The sequence below is a fragment of the Zerene cesonia genome, unplaced genomic scaffold, assembly GCF_012273895.1.
Source record: "Zerene cesonia ecotype Mississippi unplaced genomic scaffold, Zerene_cesonia_1.1 Zces_u002, whole genome shotgun sequence".
NCBI lineage: Eukaryota > Metazoa > Arthropoda > Insecta > Lepidoptera > Pieridae > Zerene > Zerene cesonia.
Genome location: NW_024045132.1, coordinates 1399642 through 1422375, shown reverse-complemented (window position 1 = coordinate 1422375; position 22734 = coordinate 1399642). Strand labels below are relative to the sequence as shown.

At 32.9% G+C, this 22734-nt stretch overlaps 1 protein-coding gene across 3 annotated transcripts in view; it reads right to left on the bottom strand.

Annotated features, from left to right (window-relative positions):
- Positions 1-22734, bottom strand: part of LOC119838345 — a 79212-nt gene that overhangs the window by 16483 nt on the left and 39995 nt on the right. The window contains exon 1 of one of the 3 annotated variants that reach the window (XM_038364263.1): positions 7407-7974. The exons of 1 other annotated variant lie outside the window; for it this stretch is intronic. In XM_038364263.1, coding sequence (XP_038220191.1) covers positions 7407-7930 — 524 coding nt within the window. In that variant the 5' untranslated portion in view covers positions 7931-7974. Of the gene's footprint in view, positions 1-7368; positions 7975-22734 lie in introns of those variants that run through there. One more of the 3 variants, XM_038364265.1, reaches the window with a different exon arrangement.

Below are 22734 nucleotides of genomic sequence, written 5' to 3'. Positions count from 1 at the left end.
GAATAATTTCAAACTAAAGTATTTCCTTGGGGCGAAAATGTCAGTCTCTTTAAGAATTCCAAATACTCGAGAGTTTAAAATTTCTCTTGTAAAGAACGCAACAGTTGGTAAGAAAAAATACTTTTATTAAGTCTTCAACCGAAATCGTGAAAAGCAATGTACCTGATCTTTACCTAAAGATATATATAAGTATATATCTTTGCAAGTAAGCTTGTGGATATTAAATACAGTACTGATTGACTGTGAACGATTTAACATCGCACTGTTGAATACGCTCAGCTTGTAAGCCAGAAGTTTCTTATACGTAGTGAGTAAATTTTATATGAGAATTCATCCCCTAAAGGGATGAAATGGGGGTGAAATTCATTTGAAACTTTTTATTGATTTAATGGATTTACTTGAGACTTTCTACAGTATAAATGAAATATCAGTATAGGCGATATACGGGATAACCAATATTATGGTTACTGTGGGGAAAATGTTTATTTTTTTTCAAATTGACGAACGAATTGGGTTCAATCTAAGGAGATTTGTAAATTAAATTTTTAGATTAATGGCGTGGCCGCGGGTGGCTAGCAATCCACCAAACAGCAATATGATCGATACTGTTTAATTAATTTTCTTTCGTAACTTATTCGTATGTTTGGATTGCTTTCTAGAAATCAATTTACATGTAAAACACCACTTGCAAGTAATGGTTCAAAGTAACATTGCCAAAACAATACACGCTATGTGATGTGACACCGCAAAGCGGTTGAATTAAAAAAAACTTTTTTGTAATCTGCTTCGTTTATTAATTTCATTTAAGTTTCATGTTTTTCAACAATTCCTGTTTTCGAAATTTACGGCAAAACAAGAATACATTTTGTGAGAAGAGATGGCTACTTTCTGAATTCTAAGAAGGTCACACGATAATTAGTAAAAAGAAACCAGTCTAGCCTTATGGCTCTGGCATCTCTACTGTATAGAAGAGATGATATGAGAGAAAAGCTGTTACGAACAAAACTAATACCGCAGACAAATATTATGTTCTATTTATTATTATATTTAATGGTCGCGTTCAAAACGCTTTAATTAAACAGTCGAATGAAATGTGTCATGATACCTGGATTTTTTAATGAATACTAACTAGATCGATTTATCGCCCTCGAAATCTCACTAAATTTAATGAATATCGTAGAAACCAGATATAAGGCTTTATATATAGACTAGTGCCATTATACATTAACAATATAAAATATAATAATTGTGACAAAGGATTTTGTATACAATTGGCGGCCTTACGGCTATAAGGCACTTCTTCCAGGCAACCGACGGGTAAAGGATAAATACACAATATAGATGAAAGTTTGGGTCAAAATTGTCCTTTTTTTTATTTAATTTATAGAAATACACAAATATGGTTCGTTAAATGGCATTAGATATAACCAATAAGCGTACGAACAAAATATAAGTAGTGAAAAAACCTTTCAATATAAAGAAAAGAAGCTTTTCTATTTACATTTATCGTCCATTAAATCATTGGAACAGTTCACTGCGAATCTTCCATTAGTTCGGTTTTACCTAGCGAGCGTCCACAAATAATAGTTTTTCTTTTTTAAGATCGCCCCATTCATATTCTTGAGAATTTATGAACAATGTAAACGAAGTGCGATTAAACTTTCATACTATATACATACACGTTATGGTGTTATTTGGTTACTGTACCAATTCTGACGAGGGTATCTTGCGTACTTGGCATAGTATGTATTAGGAATAACTCTATGTTCAAGAATATTTGGATAGATATACATATAGGCATAACGTATCAACGAGTTTTTCATGGCGTAATATCGATCTCAGACGATTTCCTTGTCATTTCACAAATATTCTCAAACGCCCATACAATTGACTAAATGAAATAAAATGAACGGAGGTATTTTCATAAATTTTTATAGCATTAAAATTCAATTAACCATCGATAAGCTTATTAATAAGAGTCTTACACAATTATACGATGTTCTATATCTAAGAGGTAATATTAGGGATAAACGATTCATTTCAAAATTCGTTTCAAGAATGTTCTATTCTAATTACTTGCCCGTAATTGAAAGCTCCTTATAAATTCGTGTTTTTTGTATTCTATAGCTTCATTCGTACCAAATTCTTACAAGTCTATCATTCGTATATAGGTTCCATATACTTAGTATGGATGCTGAGATGTAATGTTTTGTTTGTAACAAGCACATTCTTACCCTAAAGTTACCCGAGGCTACATTAAAGGCAAGGTTAAATTCGCTAAGTGAAAGGCAAACGTTATTAGTTAAAGCAGTTCAATGCGTAAGGTAGGAAAGAAATTTATCCTTCGGTGAGTAACGGTTTATTAAATTATTTGAAGTCTAAATTATTTTTGGTCTCTATACATGAAATCTTGTGGCGTAGCGTGATATCTTATACTCTGTATCTTCTCCTACTTATATCATAAATGTTAGGATGTGTGTGTGTTTGTTATTCTTTCACGCAAGAACTACTGAACCGATTGCAATGAAATTTGGTAGGTAGATAGCTGGACAATTGGAATAACATATAGTTAACTTTTATCCCGATATTCCTACGGAATATGGACTTACGCCGGTGAAACCGCGGGGCGCAGCTAGTTGAAACATAATGGTGCTTCTTCAATAGTAAACTAAATCTATTTATCTTTCTTTTCATGGAAATCCTCTATCTCTTAGCCTTAAAATATAGAAAATCAGTCTTTATAAAATACATGTGAAGGTACGGGGCAATAAAATCAATTTTATATATAACAGATATGATTAATCGACATAGACATGAGTTCCTGCTACAAATATGTTTAGGAAGTTGTTTGTGCACGTTTTATCCTTATAAAAGCTTATTTTACGTAAGATAATCTTAAATATTAATTTTATATTTTTAGCTATGGTACGTTTTTATTATATCGTAACAAGGCAAGATTCCTGCATTCAATCGAATATCGTCAAGTTAAGTCCAAGATAAACGACTGTGAATAATATTTGAATAAAAACATAATAAAATAAACACGTACAATAATTCTACAAATATTTTAAAATCTAAATCTGGGAACGGAATAAGTCTAGGTGCATTTAAAAACTATAGGTAAAAACGACCTTTCCTTCCTTTAACTCGAATTCTAAAATTTGACCAAAACGTACTATCATGTTAAGGGTGTCTTGAATTACGCTTTCATACTTATACTACAGTGGGTGGATTAATGCTATGTGTAAAACTATATAGTTAGTTGGTGATTATAGTATATCTATATATACATTATACATGTAAAAGATATTAGTGACGGACTGCACAAAAAATACCCGAAACGGTAATGTAAAAAAATGCGAAAATTCTTTATATGAAATAGGCATCGTAATATAACGCAAGCCGCAGGCAAAACCAGTTTTTCGATATTAAAAGAACCATTCCACGTACATTAACTTTCGACTGCTTCCCTCGTGCCTTATTGATTAAAAAGCTTATTCAAAATAACAATGATATCGTACTTGATATTTTGAAACGAACGGAATATTATTATTGTTCGTGGTTCAAAAGACTCAGTACAGAATCAATATGATATTAAGTTCTTTTATGGCGTATTAATAAGGTGGAATATATTTACTACACCAAAGCGGACGTACTGATTTTGATAAAAGCGATAACAGACATATATCACTTTTTGTAGCTAAAACTCGGAAGTGAATGAGGAGGAAGTTTGAATTGAAAAGGAAGTTTTATATGTTTCCTCTAACTTTTGTAGGCATCTTCACATATTTTATATGACAAATACGTATAATGCATTTGAGTTTTCACTATAGGCAAATAAATATAAATGCACAAAACCAAAAAGGATCTAATTTATGATCCTGCAATGAAAATTACAATACTCAGCTCCGCTCAGATAGCTCAGGCTCTATGTGTTTCCAAGTTACATTTTAGAAATAGAAAATTTGCATTATAACTGAGCAATAAACATCAAATCTGGGATCCATCCGCGACCGGATAATCTTACCCCAAAATTACAAAAGGTCAAATAACAGGAAAAAAGGAGAAACTTCCTCTAGCGTGAAGTGATAGTATTCTTTATTTATTATGCTTTTCTTTACTTTGTTTTACTGAAACTGTTACTTTCTGGCAAAGTACCAAGATTTTAAATTAATATAATACAAGTCAATTCAGATGCCATGGATCTGTGGTTGGACGGAATTAACAATATGAATATTCCCTTATTCAGATACTAAATAGGAATATGATGTTGGTTACTCTTATATGTAAAATTTATCGCCTTTTAAATAAACAGAAGACGTTTGTCCGACTTTTTCTTTGTTCATTTATTGTACTAATATAAAGAAGATTTACTTTTCTATTTCATATGTTGAGATTTGTATTGCTAAATCACGACAGTTTAGAATATTTTTAGAATAAATTATTTTCACCCTTCTCATGATTCTGTGTATAAATCAAAATGAAATGGATGAAAATCAAATGCTATGAATGTCAGGTGACCGCCAGACATAGATAAATGTTCGCGGCGTAGAAAAAATTGTGTTAGATTTAGTTTGAACATCAGAACTATTAATACGTGTAATACATAATTTACGCCTTATACATATCTTTTTATATAACGTTCCAAACGCCATCGTCGGCAATGGAGCTGGTGGGTCGCTTCATGGTAAGCGCTTCCACCACCCATGAACATTTGAAGTAAGGTCATCTGTGAGGGTGTGGTAGTACCCCGGGGCGAGCTGGCCCAATTCGTGCCGAAGCGTGCTCGACTACCTCATATATAGGTTGAGGTACATTATTTATGAAAGAAATGTTTATTTTCGATTTGTTTTTAAATGGTTTAGGTTTTATAAGTCAAATTCATGGTTCGCCTACTACAGTATTGAGTTTTTAAGAGATGCTTGCTTTAGTCACTTACTGATGGAATTAAAATTTTTGCCCTATTTAAGAGAACGCGAAGAAAATATACTTGACTTCTAAAAATAATAACACATGTCGAAAAAAGTAAGAATCGTTTGACGTCAATGTTTATAGGGTACGTAAACAAAAAACGAAACCACATCCGCGACTGTTTGACGATTTATAACCGCAAGAATAAAATATATGGACTATTAATATACATTACGTATCTTTTCACAATGAAATTATGTTATTGGATGCACGCGAGAAATAGTTTCACCAAGAACTACACGAGAACAGATATTTTTCGATAACAGTATATTTGATCCAATATCTTTAACACCTAAAGGGTTTAAGAACCCTTTTTCTTGTAGCAAATATCGACTTTAACCCAAATTACACGTATAATAGTAACCGTGGATAATAATGTGCGATGCTTAGCTAAGAGCCAAGCGCCGACCCATTTATTTAATGTAAAACGAAGAAGACTATATACTTATGTCGCAGAATAGTATACGCAAATGATGCCAATAAATTTACAGGTAGTATTGAAATAACTCATGCTTAAACCAAAGCTTTATTGTGCAGTAGAATTGCGCGTATTAAAATCAAGAGGTTCCTTCCCAAATATACGAACTGCAGACTTAACATTCGATTTATTATAATGCAAAAAGACCCTCGCAGGTTCTCTCTTGAAAGTTCCGTGACTTTGAACAATCACCGTAGGTGTATCTAAGATTTTCATTTTTGCGTTGCTAAATAGCACAAAGGAGCTCTTAAAACTTCATCACGACAGTCTTTTATAATGTCACAGCCACTTTACTGTAAAATGAGAGACATAACAACAATAAAAATGGAAATTATGAGCGTGGAAATTAAAAGTATTAATTTGATGTAAACATAATTAGTGTAAAAACGTGAAACGTACGGTTTCACTAACATGGCTAATGTACCATAGGAATAACTATCTGGAAACTTTAAATTGAATACTATTTGTGAGTAAAATATACTAAATAAGTTTTATAAATAAGATTGTTTATGATCTCAAGATATTATGTATTGTATTGTATGCAAGAGTTAAGTTGTTCATAAAGATCGGAAACGATTACCAAACGTCAAAAGCTTACAAGGGGCTCTAAAAATTGTCAACAAGTTAGCAGTACCAATCATACCTGTGGAATATATCATATAATCATAAAAAAAAAACTGAATTGAGACAAACTCATGGGAAATTGTTACCAAAATTGAAACTGTTTTCAAATACTCTCATGGTGATTGATAGTTATAATAACACATTGCAAAGATTTGATTTATTCAAAAATGTAGGTTTTACCTATATTCACATCCTTGGATATAGTTTGAATTTTTCTCTACATTCCTACTCCGTTTAAACAATAACGGTTTTAGTATTCAAAACTATACATTATATATATCACATATATTATTATCTATTCTTATTTATTTTGTTGGTAACTTTCAATGTACCATAGGTGGAATTAAATGAATATATGAAAACAAAACCACAACTATGCTCCCATTTTACGACACTATATTACAAAAACTGTTTGAAATTATTATGTATTCTCCCAGGTTACACAATTACCTACGCGTACTTTAATGAAAAGAGAAACGAAAAAACGGAGGATTTTAACTCCACATTGTCAGAGGTTATTTTTAAGTAAACATTGCTCGAATATTTAGCGAAATTGTATACCATAATTCTGCGAAATATAAAAATTAAAATACCGAGATTTTCCTGAGTAGTAAGTTTTTTTTTATTTTATGCTGAAAATATAAAGTATGTATTACTAAATACAAAATTACTCGTGTAATTTGATCGCCCTAAAGTAGAACTCGAGTATAATATAAAATTGGAAGTTACTAATTAAAGAAGATGCTTTAATTAGGGTGCTTTTATAATTAAACTTTCAACTAGATAGAAGCTTTACTTATAATCAACATCACAAGGATTGAAATACAGTTTAACCCATAACGGTGATGGATAAATTTGCTATAATCAAGGTCAAAGGATTGCTCTGATATTGCGAACTTAACGGTTTTGTAATATCACATCTTAAACTGTATGTTAAATCTTACATATAATATACATTAAATAATAATTAAAATATAAACAACACATGACATCTAACTTAACTAAGCATGCAGAAGGGGGTTGCGAACGTGCGATATGTGCATCTTTAGACGTTGAAAGAAGATCAAGCCCAGCAGAGTTTATGGAACTTTTTGGTCCAGTAAAAATTAAATAGGTCAATAATTTAAAAGTCAGTGAAAACTCTACATAGGTAATTAATGTACTAATAAGTACCAAAAATATGGCAGGGCAGTCGGCGTCTGGTGATGACGTTCGCAGCCCCTGGATCTCGGGGTCGGAGACAGTCGCATGCGAAGCGGGAGGGGCGACGGTGGGGCAACATGAACGGGGCTCACTGAGAGGATGGTGCGGCGGCACGGAGAACGTGTAGTACTTGGCTGTTTGGTTGTGTGCCCGGAGCACAGAGCTGTGCGTCAGCGTCACCACCACCACCAGGACTGACGCCAGCGCCAACATGAAGAAGGATGCAGCGACTGCGGTGACCACACGGCGTCTCCGAGCCTCCTTCCCCGCGTCTTCAGTCGGCACCTCAGGTTCGACCGGCTGGGGCGGCGGCGGTTCCGGAGACCGGCTACGAACACTAGGTCCACGACTGTTGGGTAGCTCCAAAGTGTGTCGACGAGAGCGGCGCGTGCGGTCGCATTCCGCAGCTGACGAATGATGTCGTCGTAAGCGATGAGGCGCCCCAGGAGCGGCACGGCACGAAGCAGAGCGCAGCGTGCGCACTGGCACCATTAAGTCATCGCTGGCGACTCTAGGCACGCGGCCCGAATGCACGGAGCGGAAGGAGTGGTCCCGTGACGATCCACTGGGAAACGCGAGATCAACTGAAGCGCGGGAAGAATGTCTTGAGAAGCGATCGCGATCCCGATCCCGGTGTTCTACGCGCACAGACATGGCGGGTGTAGCTCGCGATAACTCCCGCCCGAATGACGCGAGGGCTCCCCGCGTGGTCTTACCGCGCCGCGCAATCGTGTTTACACTCGTCCCAAATTGAAGTTAGCATAAAGAAGCTTACAAATAATCCAACATGTGAAGACGTAATTTCCAATGTGTGTTGTTGAAACTCTATATTTACCTAACTAAGAGTATTTGAACTAAACTTTAACGTCCGAACGTATTCTATGTAAATTTTCAGCACTTAAACAATTTTTTTAAAAGTAAATTATACGAGTATTTATATACAGAAATGTTTAATTGAATCAACAACATTAAATTGAGTTATTAATCCATACGCACATAAAAGTAAATTTCAGAACATTATATTAAATATGTACCAGGTTTGAAATATAAATTTTTCAAATATTACATTTCATATTAATGGATTTGATACCAACAGAAAAACATTAACAATTGTTCTCATTGGTAGAAGCGCAACGGTAAATAGAGCGAGCGGCTTTTGTTTTGAAATATGCGTTGTCAAGTTAAATTGTCTCGGAGGCGGGAAACGAAACAGATAGTGTAGAAGTTGTTGTATGGCCGCAGCATCGACACTATTCAATAGACCAGTGGAGCTACGCGTTGTCTATACCCCGCTTTAGTCTAGTTGCCTGGTACATCACGCATCATGGAGTCAACCTTGTATCTATTTACGGCCTAAGAATGCAGAAACTGACGTACCTTTTCCATATTTACATTTTGCAATTATTATAGCAAACTTTACCAAACTATAGAAACATTTGTGTAACAGATCGAACGAATTCAAAACGTTTGAAGAACGCAACTTTTCGAAACACGCTCAATACTTTGTTTATTCTGGAATTTAAATAGCTTTATTATTAGTGTCCTATATATTATTCTAAAAAGGTTGAATAAATACCTGAAATTAATAATCCTAAGTTTTAAATTATTTCCACAGCTTTATTACTTTATTGAATATATTTATAATGTCTCTCGTATTCAAGGGACAAAACACGAAATATTGAATAAAAAGAAGACAAAAGTAGCAACTATGTTTATAAGACACTATAATAAAGAGATATAAAATTTGCATAATTTTTAAAATAAACGGAAAACATGGAATCTCAAATTTCGAATGCTTTAATTGCTTCTTCCTAATTCATAGGAATGTTCAAAGTAACAAAAGAACTGTAAAATTTATTTTTTTCAACAACAGTAGACGATCTCAATTCTCGATTTAAATCATCTTAAAGAAACGTATTACAATTGTATTAGTAAAGGTAAAACTACTGGTATTATAAAAGCAAATATGTTTGCTTTTATAATATTTTAGGACCTATTGTTTAATGCCGATACAGTATTTCTCCATTGCAAACTCGTTAAAAAGCTGCATCGATATTCTAACTCCCGACGTTTACTTAAAAATAATATCATGTAGGCTTCGTCCCAATATCCTTGAGCGTAACAATCAGTAGACTAGTAAGTTAGACGTATCATTATAATAACTAATTGATGTCTGAATACGTAGATCAATCATCGACGTCAAAATGCCAAAGTAACGTAACAGAAAATATACGAAACATATAATAAATGTAATACGTATCAGCAATAAAATTGTTTGTTTTCTTTATGAACAATTATTGAATGTATGCTTACCTAAAATAACGATCTCTTCCAGGCAATCTTAGGTTTATTGTGCTTCATCATAAAACTACGTGTTTTACAGAAACTTTCAATGATTTGTCTTTATCCAGTCAACTCAATGTAACATTTTATATATGATTTTAATTTATATTAGAGTTGGCAAAGAAACCTTGTGGACCAACTGAAAAGTGCATTTTCACACCGCACACCCACATTTCCCCACGGGTGTGGGTACATACTAATTTTGCTTATAACAAACCATTTTTGAAAAGAAACGGCATTGGGAATTACAAATGACCTCGATCAGTTATAAAGAGCAAAAAACTCTCATTTGTCAGGATGAGCCTATCAGTAGGTATAACATGAAAAAAATATAAGAGAATATACCAGGGCTGCCTCATCCTATGTTATAGCGTAGTCAACCCTAGCCACATAGTACATAACGTGGTAGATATCTATTCATGGCGGAGTTAGTTTGGACGACACTTATTAAGTGAGCAGACATGAATAATGCAGAACCTTTGTAGCACAAACCCGATCGTATTAACGTTCTTTATATAGGGTTTGTCGAGATTTTGAGGGGGAAAAATTCATTTGCCTATGGTTTTTTAGCGACGTTAGCTTTAATGAAGTTTTTTAAACGCCGCTATATTAAAATGCGTGGAAGGTCCTGGCAATGAAAATAAAACTCTAATAAAAGTTTTATAACATTTCCGAATGGTGAACTACTTAAAATCTGCAATAATTTGAGAAAAGTAATAAATGATTAAAGTTATAGTTTTTATATCGCAACTTATAAAAAAAGCTTACTTTATCACTATTATATGTAACGCATCTAGAAAATAGATTTTAGCTATATAAAGCACTATAAAAAAATTACCAGATCTCATGTAGAGCCAAGCTTCTTACACAGCATGCCTGAGCTCTACCAGCCCTAAATTCACAAACTCTACATCTTATAGAAAAACTATGTGGCTAGACCATTTCCAAACTCATGTATAACATAAGTAATATACTGTGAATAATTTTGCACTGGACATACACATTGGACCTTTTCCGTAACCTTTATTATCTATACTAATATTATAAAGCTGAAGAGTTTGTTTATTTGAACGCACTAATCTCAGGAACTACTGGTCTGATTTGAAAAATTCTTTCAATGTTAGAGCCCATTTATTGAGGAAGGCTCATAGGCTTTATATGTACCACGGGCGAAGCCGGGGCGGACCGCTAGTAAAAAAAGAAAGCATTTAAAATTCCTCCATTTCTAAATACAGCTTCTTCACAAAATATCATAAAATTATTTAAACAATACCCTAATCTACCGGTACAGACTAAAAAGCAATTAAGAAGTTCGGTTATTGCGAGAATTCAGAATCTACAACCTTTACTGATGGAGCTAAGATTTACAGGTATTCAAATACGATATTTGTATTTCAGAATATATATGCTTTTTATTCAAGCTTTCATTGTATATTTATTGATTTGTAAAGAAAACAAAATTTTACACTGTTTCATAATATAATTTCACGATGCGAAAACTTATGAGGTTGGTAACAGCGCTAACAGTCAGACAATATGTATGAAAATTTAAATTCAAACTGTTCAAATGTCATTGTACAGTTATTAATTCACGGTAACATACATTAGCTGTTTGCCCGAGGTGCAAATATATCCTATGTCCCTCAATGAAGTTGCAGCTTTCTAATGCTAAAAGAGTTTTTGAAATCGGTCCCGTGGTTTGCGTGAAAACGTTAGAAACAAAAACACAAACGTTTCTTCTATATAATATTAATGTAGATGTGCGCAAACCCATAGATCATGTAACATACTTAGATGCAAGCGTAATTACAGGACGAAACAGGAAGGATTAAGAATATAGCTGCCTCAACATTGCCTGTCCCATAACGCTAATGGTATAGGAGAATGTGATAACTTCCCGTGAGTGTGCTGACCCAATTCATGGCAGAGCATTGTTCAATAGCTTTGAATGACCCTTTAAACAAATTTAGACACAGACCCCACACCAAAATTATTATCCTTCAAACAAAAATACCTCTATTAAAATATTTTTTTTTAATTTTAAAGAAATTCATTTACTAACGTTAATAGTCTAAGTATCCGCTATTTTCTTCCAATTTATTAAACCTTTTTAAATTTTACCATTAAACTAAAATATTCGACGATTCGAATTGGAAAATTTATTTTCCAAACAAAACAATCGAATAAGCGGTTGATTATTAATTTCATAGTAAACCAAAATAGATAGTATTAAACAAAATATTTTTGGGAATATACTGTTCTGATAGGGGATACAGAATTAATACTATAATCGTTTAAATGCCTTTAGGATTGCGACTTGAATGATGATTTAAGATAGGGTTGCATTTATGTAAACACTCGTATTATAATTTAAATTGATGCTAATTTTATTAAAGCAATTTGTTCATATAGTTTGAATTATGTAAAAGTATCTGTTACTCACGATTTCGCCCGCTTAGTAAATGAAAATTCCCCTGAAAATGAGATAAGTAAAGCCCGCGATAAAAATTTATCTATCACTCTTTAGCCTCCTAACTATTTCCACCTATAAATCCTACGATAAAATCGCATCATGAAAGTAAAACAGAGAAACAGACTTCCGCATTTATATTGTCAATATTACAACAAAATATGTTTGATTATGGATGAATGTCGTTTCAAGAATAAACAGATATATATCTGTTTATTTTTTGAAACTTCAATTAAGACCGCCAAAACACACCAATCCATCACTTCTTACTTCAAGCCGGAGAGACAAACGACGACATTTTTGCATGTTATATAAAATTAATATTGATTAGAACTTGATAGCATTGTAGTATTAGATTAATATTGATTAAAACGATTCACTGCCATCCTTATTATTTATAAACTAGTTAATTTATGGTGTTTAAAAATTTAAGAGTTGTTTATCCTAGTCGAAGCAAACAAATCCAACTGAGCCATTATTAAAAGACTATTTAGACGTTCTAGAATTTTAAGAGGAGTAACTAACATTCTTTTACATAGAGATAAATACAATTGTAGATTAAAACATAGTTTTCAACTTGTGTATAGTGTAACTACTCAAACCTTCATTTTTAATTACTAGAAAAATACGACAGACATAATTGGTCGGTACGAGAGAACGACTCGAGACTGCCGATTTCGCGTAGTTTTCGTTACCCTTAATAAATAATCGTTTTTATTCTGCATAATTATGTACTTTGCCTGCGAAACTAAGAATATTTATGAGACAACATAATATAATGAAATTAAAAATATATATGTTATTGTTCGTAAATAGTTCGAAGTTTGTGCAAATTTATCTGTAAATAACTTAACTTTATTACATTAAATAAATTAAATTGACCCAAACCAAAATGTACAATTAATACCTAAATGTTACCATGAAAAGAGGTCTCTAAGTGAGTCCAGATCGCTGTTAGAATAAGGTCCGTCTGTTCACTCCAATGCCCAAACCACCTGCGGCGACGTGGGACGCTGCGACATCACTTTTCTTCTACCTCCGATTATATACCTCAGTTATGAATTGGTGCAGGTGTGTGGCATGATGAAATCCATACGAAGAAGTACACTTTGTATGGCATACTGGCATATTGACATACAGGCTTTACTTTTGTTAAAAGTCCGTGGTCTATATCAAATATATGAATAACTAGCTACACCTTGCGGTTTCACCTGCGTAAGTCCGTATCCCGTAGCAATATCATTTTACATTTTATTTAATTTTGCTATTTACGGTTTTCGTTACGATGTGCACTTAACCAATATTTAAGAATCGGACTGTTCAAGTAAATATCGGGATAAAAAGTTGATTATATGTTATTCCAGTTGTCCAGCTATCTACGTACCAAATTTCATTGCAATCGGTTCAGTAGTTTTTGCGTGAAAGAGCAACAAACACACACACATCCTTACAAACTTTCGTATTTATAATATTAAGTAGGATAGGATAGGATAATAACAATCACACATATTTAGTATGAGGTGATAGAATAGATCGATACCACCATCATACCTACTAACATTTAATTCATGTGAGAAACTGTTCATTAATCTCATTATTAACCTTATAATGATGAAATAAATAAAAAAACGATCATTCTGATTGTAAGCTGTGGTTGTACTCATAACAATAATTACATGATTTCAGCTCTTTGTATATACCAATAGCTACAGCCGTAATGTACTGAAGATGTGATTAATGGTTTCCTGGAATCGGGTTTCAACTCAACATTAATAATACGAAATAGCGAAATATTGTCCTTGAGCTATATAGATATCTAGCCAAGAAATACTAAGAAAACTCGCTACCAATTCATCTACATAATATCACGTATTAAATAATACATTATATAACGTAAAAATAAAAATGCGGTTGAATTAGAAACGTCCCCTTTTTTGAAACGTCAGTTAAAAATAAATAATAATTAAGAGACATTTTAATTTCCAATGTAAAAATTGCAGTTTAACGTATATTTGGAATAAAAGTTTTATTTAAAGACATTTTAAATTTTTGTGAAAACATGTGATTGCTATTCCTATTCTTGCTATTCCTACCACATGATAAAATTACATTGTTTTATCTGTTAATATATTAATTTATTAATGTATTTATTTTACTCACTAAAACAACGGAGCCTATGCGAAATAGGTCTGTTTGTCTAGTATGATTAGAAACACATTTCATAATTGAAGGCATGACAAGCAGGATTGGTCAGTGATTCTCAGAAACGAGTACCAAATTATTATCGGAGTCAATATTTACAAAGTTTGATTAGACCTGTAAGTCAATAGGCGTTGGCAAACAGCGCCACAAAACGGTTACAGCCTGATTGAATTACACAATTTATTAATGATTTCGCCCAGACGTTGTAAATGTCGTTGTAAATGTCGCAGAAAGCCATTGGTTTTTAATTAAAATATTTTGAAGAATATAACATACATTCTCGTATTCAATATTTACAAACATACCCGCTAATTTCAGTGACTTAGAATTCGGTTTTTAAGAATTTCTAAACATGAAAAGTGTAATATAAAACTGTAACTAAATCACTAAATACACATTACCAAGTTGGTAAAGATGTATGGATAAACTCGAGTACAACAGTAAAATCTGTTTACGAGGGCCTTAAACTAAAAGTGATAAAAAAAATTAGCCAGCGACAGTTTGGACCATTCTTAAAAGCTTTTTGGGATTTTCGCTTTGAATAGTCTAAAACATTCCATTTATCTTGACCTTACAAATGAGATTCTACATATTTTATGTGAAATTACCTTTGCGTTGGCCTGTTTACCTAATACTAACCTCTACAAGCTTTAAATCAACGGAAAACGGTATACGCATGAAATGTTTCAATATTAAAGTTTGAAACTTTAAACGTAAAAACACGAGAAAATGCTCTTGTTTGTCGAGAAATAAATCTTGACTTCGGAACTTTCAAATTTAAAGCTCGTTTTCTTGACCGATATCAACTTGGGTCACGGTGAAGATAAATGTCGGATTCCTTTTACGCAAACTTATGGTTTCGAGCTACTTTAATAGTCTACTTCCATTTGACTTTATTCCTTATAGCTTCCAAGAACTAAGACAAAGTTGATGTAATTTTACGTGAGGCCAGTGCACCTTAAACGAAAACGTTCTATCCCCACACATTTTGGTAGCACACAATACTTACGATGGTATAATATGTTTTAGTGACTTCGCACTAGAACCGCAAGCAGACTTGAAAGAGTTTAATATAGAAATATATCGAACCTCTCAAAAGGACATAGGCATACTTCTGCTTCGTATCATAAAAATTTTATGGAATAAAGCATTATCATTCTGCTTGATGATTTGGAGGGAACGAAGCTGTGGATAAAAAGTGTGGGTGACAAAAGCTTGAATTTAATCAAATATTGTGTACATCGCTGTTTTTTAACCTCTCGAAACGAGTCGGACCCCTAGGCGATTCCTCTGGTATTTCTCTGGAGGTCACAATCGAAAAATAAATAATAAGGATTATTATATTGGTGAGGAAAAGTTATATCTGCTTTTGTTGTGTTGAATAACACTTGAATAAAAATTGACTATACAATTGATGAGAGGATCCCAATTATTTTGTTTTTAACCAGCTTTGTTTATCTCAAATAAAAATCTATTTTAAGGTAGAAATTATTTATTTTTGGCATTTTATAAAAATTGCAGTTATTTTATATTGTATCACCTATTTAAAATAATAACAGGGCTAGGGCTTTTAAAGAACAAGGAACTGCTTTATAGCTGTTAAAGGTATTAGGTATATTGTATACCATCGCGTTGACACATTTTATCTTGTTTACACGACGTAAGTTGTTATTGTGTTGAGTTGCCCATATTGTGTCCATTTATCGATCTTTACCACTTAAATATGAACTTTGTGCCTTATTTGCAAAAGGTTTTCTCGTAGTATGTTAAGGCTTGAAACTCAATTATTCGTTTGGATTTATTTAGAATAAGATAGTATTCGAATGTAAATTTGCAATATTAAGAAAAAAATCATAACTTTAGATTAGTTATAGTAATATAATACCTTCTATTATTCTTCTATACCAAGTATTCTTTTTGGTCTGAGAGATAGTGTCTCAAGTTCGAGTTAAACGATTAAATATTACCGGAACTATTTGAAATGTGAACGAATTAGGAAATTCATGTTTTATATACGCTGCAAATAATATACAATACAACGCTGCAATATCACTACATAGTACAAAACAAATTCCCTATCTTTGTCTTTCCCTGTGTCCCTATATATGCTTAAATCTTAAAAAAAACGCAACGGATTTTTTTAATAGATAGAGTGATTCAAGAGGAAGGTATGTATAACATCTATTAATGTGCTCCGAATTTAACGCGAGCAAAAGCTAGTATAAGTAAAAAATATAAATTTAAAGTATTAATTTTAACGTTATTTGAAAAGGACACTTCGACCGCTCAGTATTTTCTTATAACTCAACCATTTGAGCCACAACGTGAAAGTTCTCGAGACGATTAATCGATAAGTTTGTTCAATTTGCATAAATTATATTCCTAAACTTTCCACGTGAATATTTCCATCTACAACCTAAAGAGCAAATGAAAATTCATTAAAAAATTTGTGGCTTTGAGATTTCAGCATACGTAAATTGATATACAAAGAGACGTCCACGTGAGCTTTACTTGAAGAAAACATCGCTAAAAATGAAGTCCATAGGAGTCATGTTCATACGGTTTATACGCTGAAAAGATTCAATTGTAATGTTAAAATCTTTTACAGGAGAAGTATCTTTCACATGTTTAGTACCTATATTCGTCATAATCGAATATTGGCTCTAATCGATATTTCGGCTTTGTATGTTTTCACGCCTGACCCTCTGCATGGATTGAACCTATACTTTATTGTACATATACTGTAACCACGGCTTTGCTCACGTCGTCAAGGCAAAACAGATGTTTCACCTTTATAAAAAGTATTTTATAGTTTTTATATAGAGTTCTGTAGCCTCTGGGGTAGCAATAGACACAAAATGATATAATCGCTCCATTATGATATAAGGTAAACGTAAAACGTTTACCTTATGTAGCAAAGAAAAAAATTGAGATGGAGACATCGGATCAGTAAAAAGGATGTCAAGTAACATGGAAACAGCTATCACCACCTTCGTTTTGCTCACAGTATCATAAGATTTTCAAACACATTCACAATGTACTTACAAAATGGAACGAATGACTTCAATAGCAAAATCTAAATCGAGCGTGCATGAGCTTTCATATCGTGTTCCTAAATGAAAACCGATCGGGAGCTGTTAAAACTGCTGACAACACTTACGGCCCACACTCGACCACGATAAATAAAGATAAACCTTTATACGTTTAGGAAGTTACTATACATTTTATGTAGGCTTAAATGTATCGTCTAAATTTGTGTTTGTTAACAATAAAGCGATGACTTCTACTATTCAGTGTATAACATTCAATTTAGAGCTATGGTTGGAAAAAGGGCACAAAAAATTTAAATTTCAAAATTATATGCTTTTAACTACTACTCCCAATAAATGAACTCGTAATTATTAATAGACTGTAGTAATCAAAATGCATTCATTAGGTCTACTACCTAATGAATATGTGTAATGATTTATTTATATATTTATGATAAACTAAAACATTTATCATAAATAAATAATTCATTACACATATTCGTTGTTTTTTTTACATACTGTTTTGATATTTTTTACTATAACATTATTCCAATATTCCTAATATGGGAGTCGAGCAAGCCACCACCATACCTCCCTCACAGAAAATCAGCATTCGAATGTGTGTGTGTTTTGTTCATTGAGTATCCTTTTCGCTACCCTTCTTAGTCTTTTACTTTATTCCCGTATTTTCTTGCCTTATTCTTCATGCTTTTAAAGAGGGCAACGTATTTGCAGCGGCTCAACCCCAGCAAATATTCATGAGCGGTGGTGATCGCTTACCATCAACAAACCACCAGCTCAGTAGGCCGTTATGACATAAAAAAATGTCCAATGAATCTTTTCTATCCATATTTTTGTCCGTACCATTTTTTTTAGTTGCTTTTTAGTTAATAGTATTTGCTTATTTGTATGAAGGACTTTAACAATTTCTTATCTTCTTCTCGCTAATCTTAGATGACCTAAAAGCAGTGTTTTCCCTTGGCTGGATATTCCCGACACGATAAACATACGAGAAACACTTAAACACAAATAGGTAGTGCGAGTCGGTGGCGTTCTATTAATAAACAAAGACTGCAGACCATTAAAATTTTATTATAATCCATTACTGACGTAACCGCAATTTTATAGGGAACAAAAGTGCATGGGTGTTCGCATTACCAAGTCGAAGTGTACTTGGAACACCCAAAAGGCTGATTTATTTATGAAGTAAATGAGGTTTTTTTTTAGAATTTCTACGCACGTTCGTCAATGTCGACACCGACGTAAAGGAACTGAAAGTTGAAGGGTTTCAAATCTCAAAGGCACAACAAAGTTGGAAGATAATTCAAATTATTATCGTGCTCTTCCAATTTTATGAACTACAAATTCAAAATCCTTTAATTAATAGATTTTTACGAGTTGGCCTTTTTTAATGTAAATAATGAGTGGCTCTCATTTTTTGGGTTTCTTAGGGTTAACCCAGATAGATGACTAGGCATAAACTATCTAACTCTATATTAATCTATCCAGTCTAATATCCAATCATTTCTTTACTAACTGTTGTGGATTTATAAATAAATTTCCTTAAATCTTAGCATCAAGAAATAAAAATGTCCGGTGGATTTCTACTTATAATGTTAATATAAAAAAGATATTAATCTATATCACTCTATCCTAAATTACAATCCCTTTGCTATCGCGTGAGTAAGATAAGAAACGCTTTGTTGTAGCATAATTAAATTTGAGTACTGTCCCATGCCTGCTGCATTGCTTTATTACAAAATATGTTAATATAATTGCTACATTATGATGTTTTTCATACATCTTGAGGGTAAATTACTACGTGACTGGAATTTTACACTGTTAACGACGGGCTCATGACGTCACCACAACACAAAACTGTACCTTCCTACTTCATTATAATGCTTCTTTATCCTCCTTTTATTTCATTTCATAAAAATTCCTTTGAGATGGTCTATGTAGGCTTTATGTATCAATTACGAAACGGAACGTGACTGTTTTAAGAATAACGTAATTTTGCTTCACTACACATCCCAATATATACATTAAAGTGCCATTAATGTAGTTTGCCGCTCTTGTATATCGAATTGATCAAGGACAATCCATAGAGTTCCATCCTGACATCTACGGTCGATCAATTACTTACAGGCAACCTTCAGGTAACGTAAATAGAATTTAAAGGTTTGAATGAGTTCTTAGGAGGTTAAGGTATTGAAGAGTCTACCGCTTTCACTAGTCGTGCAGATTGTGATAAGAACGATGATGAATATGAATTATTATACAACCTTACTATACGCTCGACTAAATTTAAAGATCAATGGTAGTAATAAATAGCTTAAAAGCTATGGTAAAATAATGCCCTGTTTGTTATGGGGAGTGTATACTGCCAGCGGCTTGAAAACCGAGGCTATAGATTCTTGCCGACGCAATTTAGCCACAGATGCGCTGGAGTAAATATAGCAAGTGCAGCTTTTACTCTAGAAAAGAAGCCAAACTGTTGCTCGGGTACACGTATATATACTATTAAAAATTTATTCAACTCGCGGTAGAGGTGTGTTGTTTGTCCTGGGGAAAAAATTATATAAAATGTTCTTCAACAAAGGACTTCTGGAAGAATTTCAATATAATCGCTTTTGGTAGTTATTAAACTTATGTATCTGTTGCAATTAATAGTTGCAAAACGTTCAATAGAACTAAAAGGTTATCAAAATTACATTTGGCCATTATTCTAATAACCTAAGGTTTTATTTTGTTCACGTAAATGTAAATATTTGATATTGTGATTTAAAAAAAAAGTTTTATTAAATATCCATTACATTGAGTATTGTGTTTTTCATAATATTTTCCCTTTTAATCGACTTCTGGAGAAAATACTGTTTCGAGATATGTTTTTACAACCATAACAAAGCAGCTTCTAATCCGGATCCTAGTCGTTTCTCATATTATCAAAGTAATAAAATGCTAGAAGTACAAACATTGCTTGTACACAAAGATGGATATATATGACTAGCCTTGTTCCTCCCTCATACAAAATTTACTGAACCGATTAATTTGAAATTTGGAGCTAGATTAAGGGCATGGAATAACATAAATAGACATTATTCAAGCTCAACTCGAACCGTCAATAGGTAGGTAATTATTACTTTACCTACTGAAGACAGTCCTCTTACATATTCTTTTTTTATACTCTTTATTAAATTAAACCATAAATTTAATATAAAACGACTACTATTTACTTAAAAAGTGAATTTTTCACTACATTGAAAATCAAGTGCGTAAAAAGTATGATAAATTCTCAGAATTATTAAAATCTCAAACATTATAACACAGAGAATATAATGTTCAAACCTATTTTTACAGCACTAAGCGATTTAAAGAACTTATAACAAAAACGCGCGGGCTTGTTTCATAAGAAATTTATTTTTGAGGTTAAATTATAACCTCATTACCTCAGTAGGTATTAGGTAATATGAAGCTTCATTCTTTAGCTGTTGGCTGGTAAATACGGCGTGGGATTAAAAAGAGAAGGTATCAAGTGCGGATGACGTTATCAGAAAGAGTGACTCGCAGGTCGCGACGTGAAACCCGAGCTTACAAATAAATTATCAAGGTAATCTGTTTGCTTCATTTTAATTAACTCAATTTTCACGAAACTTTCGTTTCTTACTTTCTCGATGTAATTTAAATTTACCATTTTAATGATAGGTGACGCACTGTGCTTATGTAGGAAGATAGATTGTTAGCGTTATTTTTCTAATATACCTACAGTTTGTTATTAAATTAAATATTAGGTATCGCCTTTTAGATATATTGTGTTATATATTGTACTTTTGCTGCCCACCACGTTGTGTGCTTCGTGGATTTACGAAGATGTAGCATTAAATCTTTTACGAGTTAAGATCTCATCATCTGTTTCTTTTAATAAAAAACGGATAACTACTAAGAATCTTCAATTGCGTTATGAATGACCTATCCTAGGACACTTTATTAATGATATTTCGGCCAACTGAACGAAAATCGAGAAAATACTGGGACCAGAGAAATGTAATCTTGTATTTACAAGTGTATTTTCAATGTGCATTTGCACATGCAATATACATATTCATAATATATCAACTTTCATTCAAAAAGCATGCAAAGGTCTTTGGATTAAAAACTTATTCAAAATAACATTCTTATAGCTGCCTTCACTCACGTTTTATTACAGCGTTTCCTTCATACTTCCATAGGGATTTGAAAAATCCTTTTTTATGTGGATGCCTGCGTCGTGTTAATGTAATTTGGAGTTATGGTGCGGCTTTATACTTGAGGGTATTTGACGTGGGGTAAGTGGTATATATCGCTTTAATTATAACTCGCCCCGAATCCGCCTGGTTTCGATTGCTTTATGAGGCTTTCCAATATTTTTAATAGTTATTATAATGCGAGTGAGAACAAATCCAACAAACAGGGGACTAATACGTTCAGTCGTTTCTTTGATATATAAAAATTATCTATACTTATCATTTAAAGCCGGGTTTGTTTGCTTGTTTGAACGGGCCATTTAAGGAACTACGCATCCAATTAATAAAATATTTCAGTGGTAGATAATCCATATACAGAGGAAAGCTGCTGATATAACGTCATTTTTGAGTGGGTTAAACCGTGAGGGACAGAAAGCATATTATAAATACATAAAAATAAAATAGTAGATAAATATGACGTCCTTAATTCATAGTGAACACGTTTATTTGTACATTTAATGCGAACGTTATTATTAGTTAGATCAGTAGGTAGAAAGGAAATCAATTTTAAATATTAATGGCCTCCACCCTACCCAGCAAGTTAAAACAAAAAAAACGTATTAACAATTAAAAATTTGAAAGAAAATCTTATTAACCTTCTTCTAAATGAAAAAAAATTGAACACAAACTCTTTACAGAGTCGAGCTCAGGTATACAAAACGTATCATTGGAATAAAAAAAAGTTCAAGAAAAGATAATACAATACTATACGAGCAAGCAACGGACTATGTGTGCATTAAGAGAACAGAACCGCCCGGCCATAACCGACCTCTGAAACACATAACATAGTCTCTTTTCGTGTACAGGGGGTAAAATTCGCTGATTTGCCAGAAACTTTAATGATTCTTGATAGGTTAAAAGCAAACTTATAGTATTGACATTAAATAACAAAATTGTCCGTATTTGAATTTTCTATGTGAACATCTAAAACAATTTATGAAAACATTTTCTGATGATTTATTTATGTTCGGCTGGTTTTGCTAAACAAAGAAGATAAAAAAAATACATGTGCGGACTCTCTTCATCACATTACCAATAGAGACGGTAAATTTTCCTGGATGACCGAGCTTTGCTCGGTTTAACTTCGTGAAGTTAGATTGTTTATAAGCGTTTTTTTCCAAGATCGTTTAG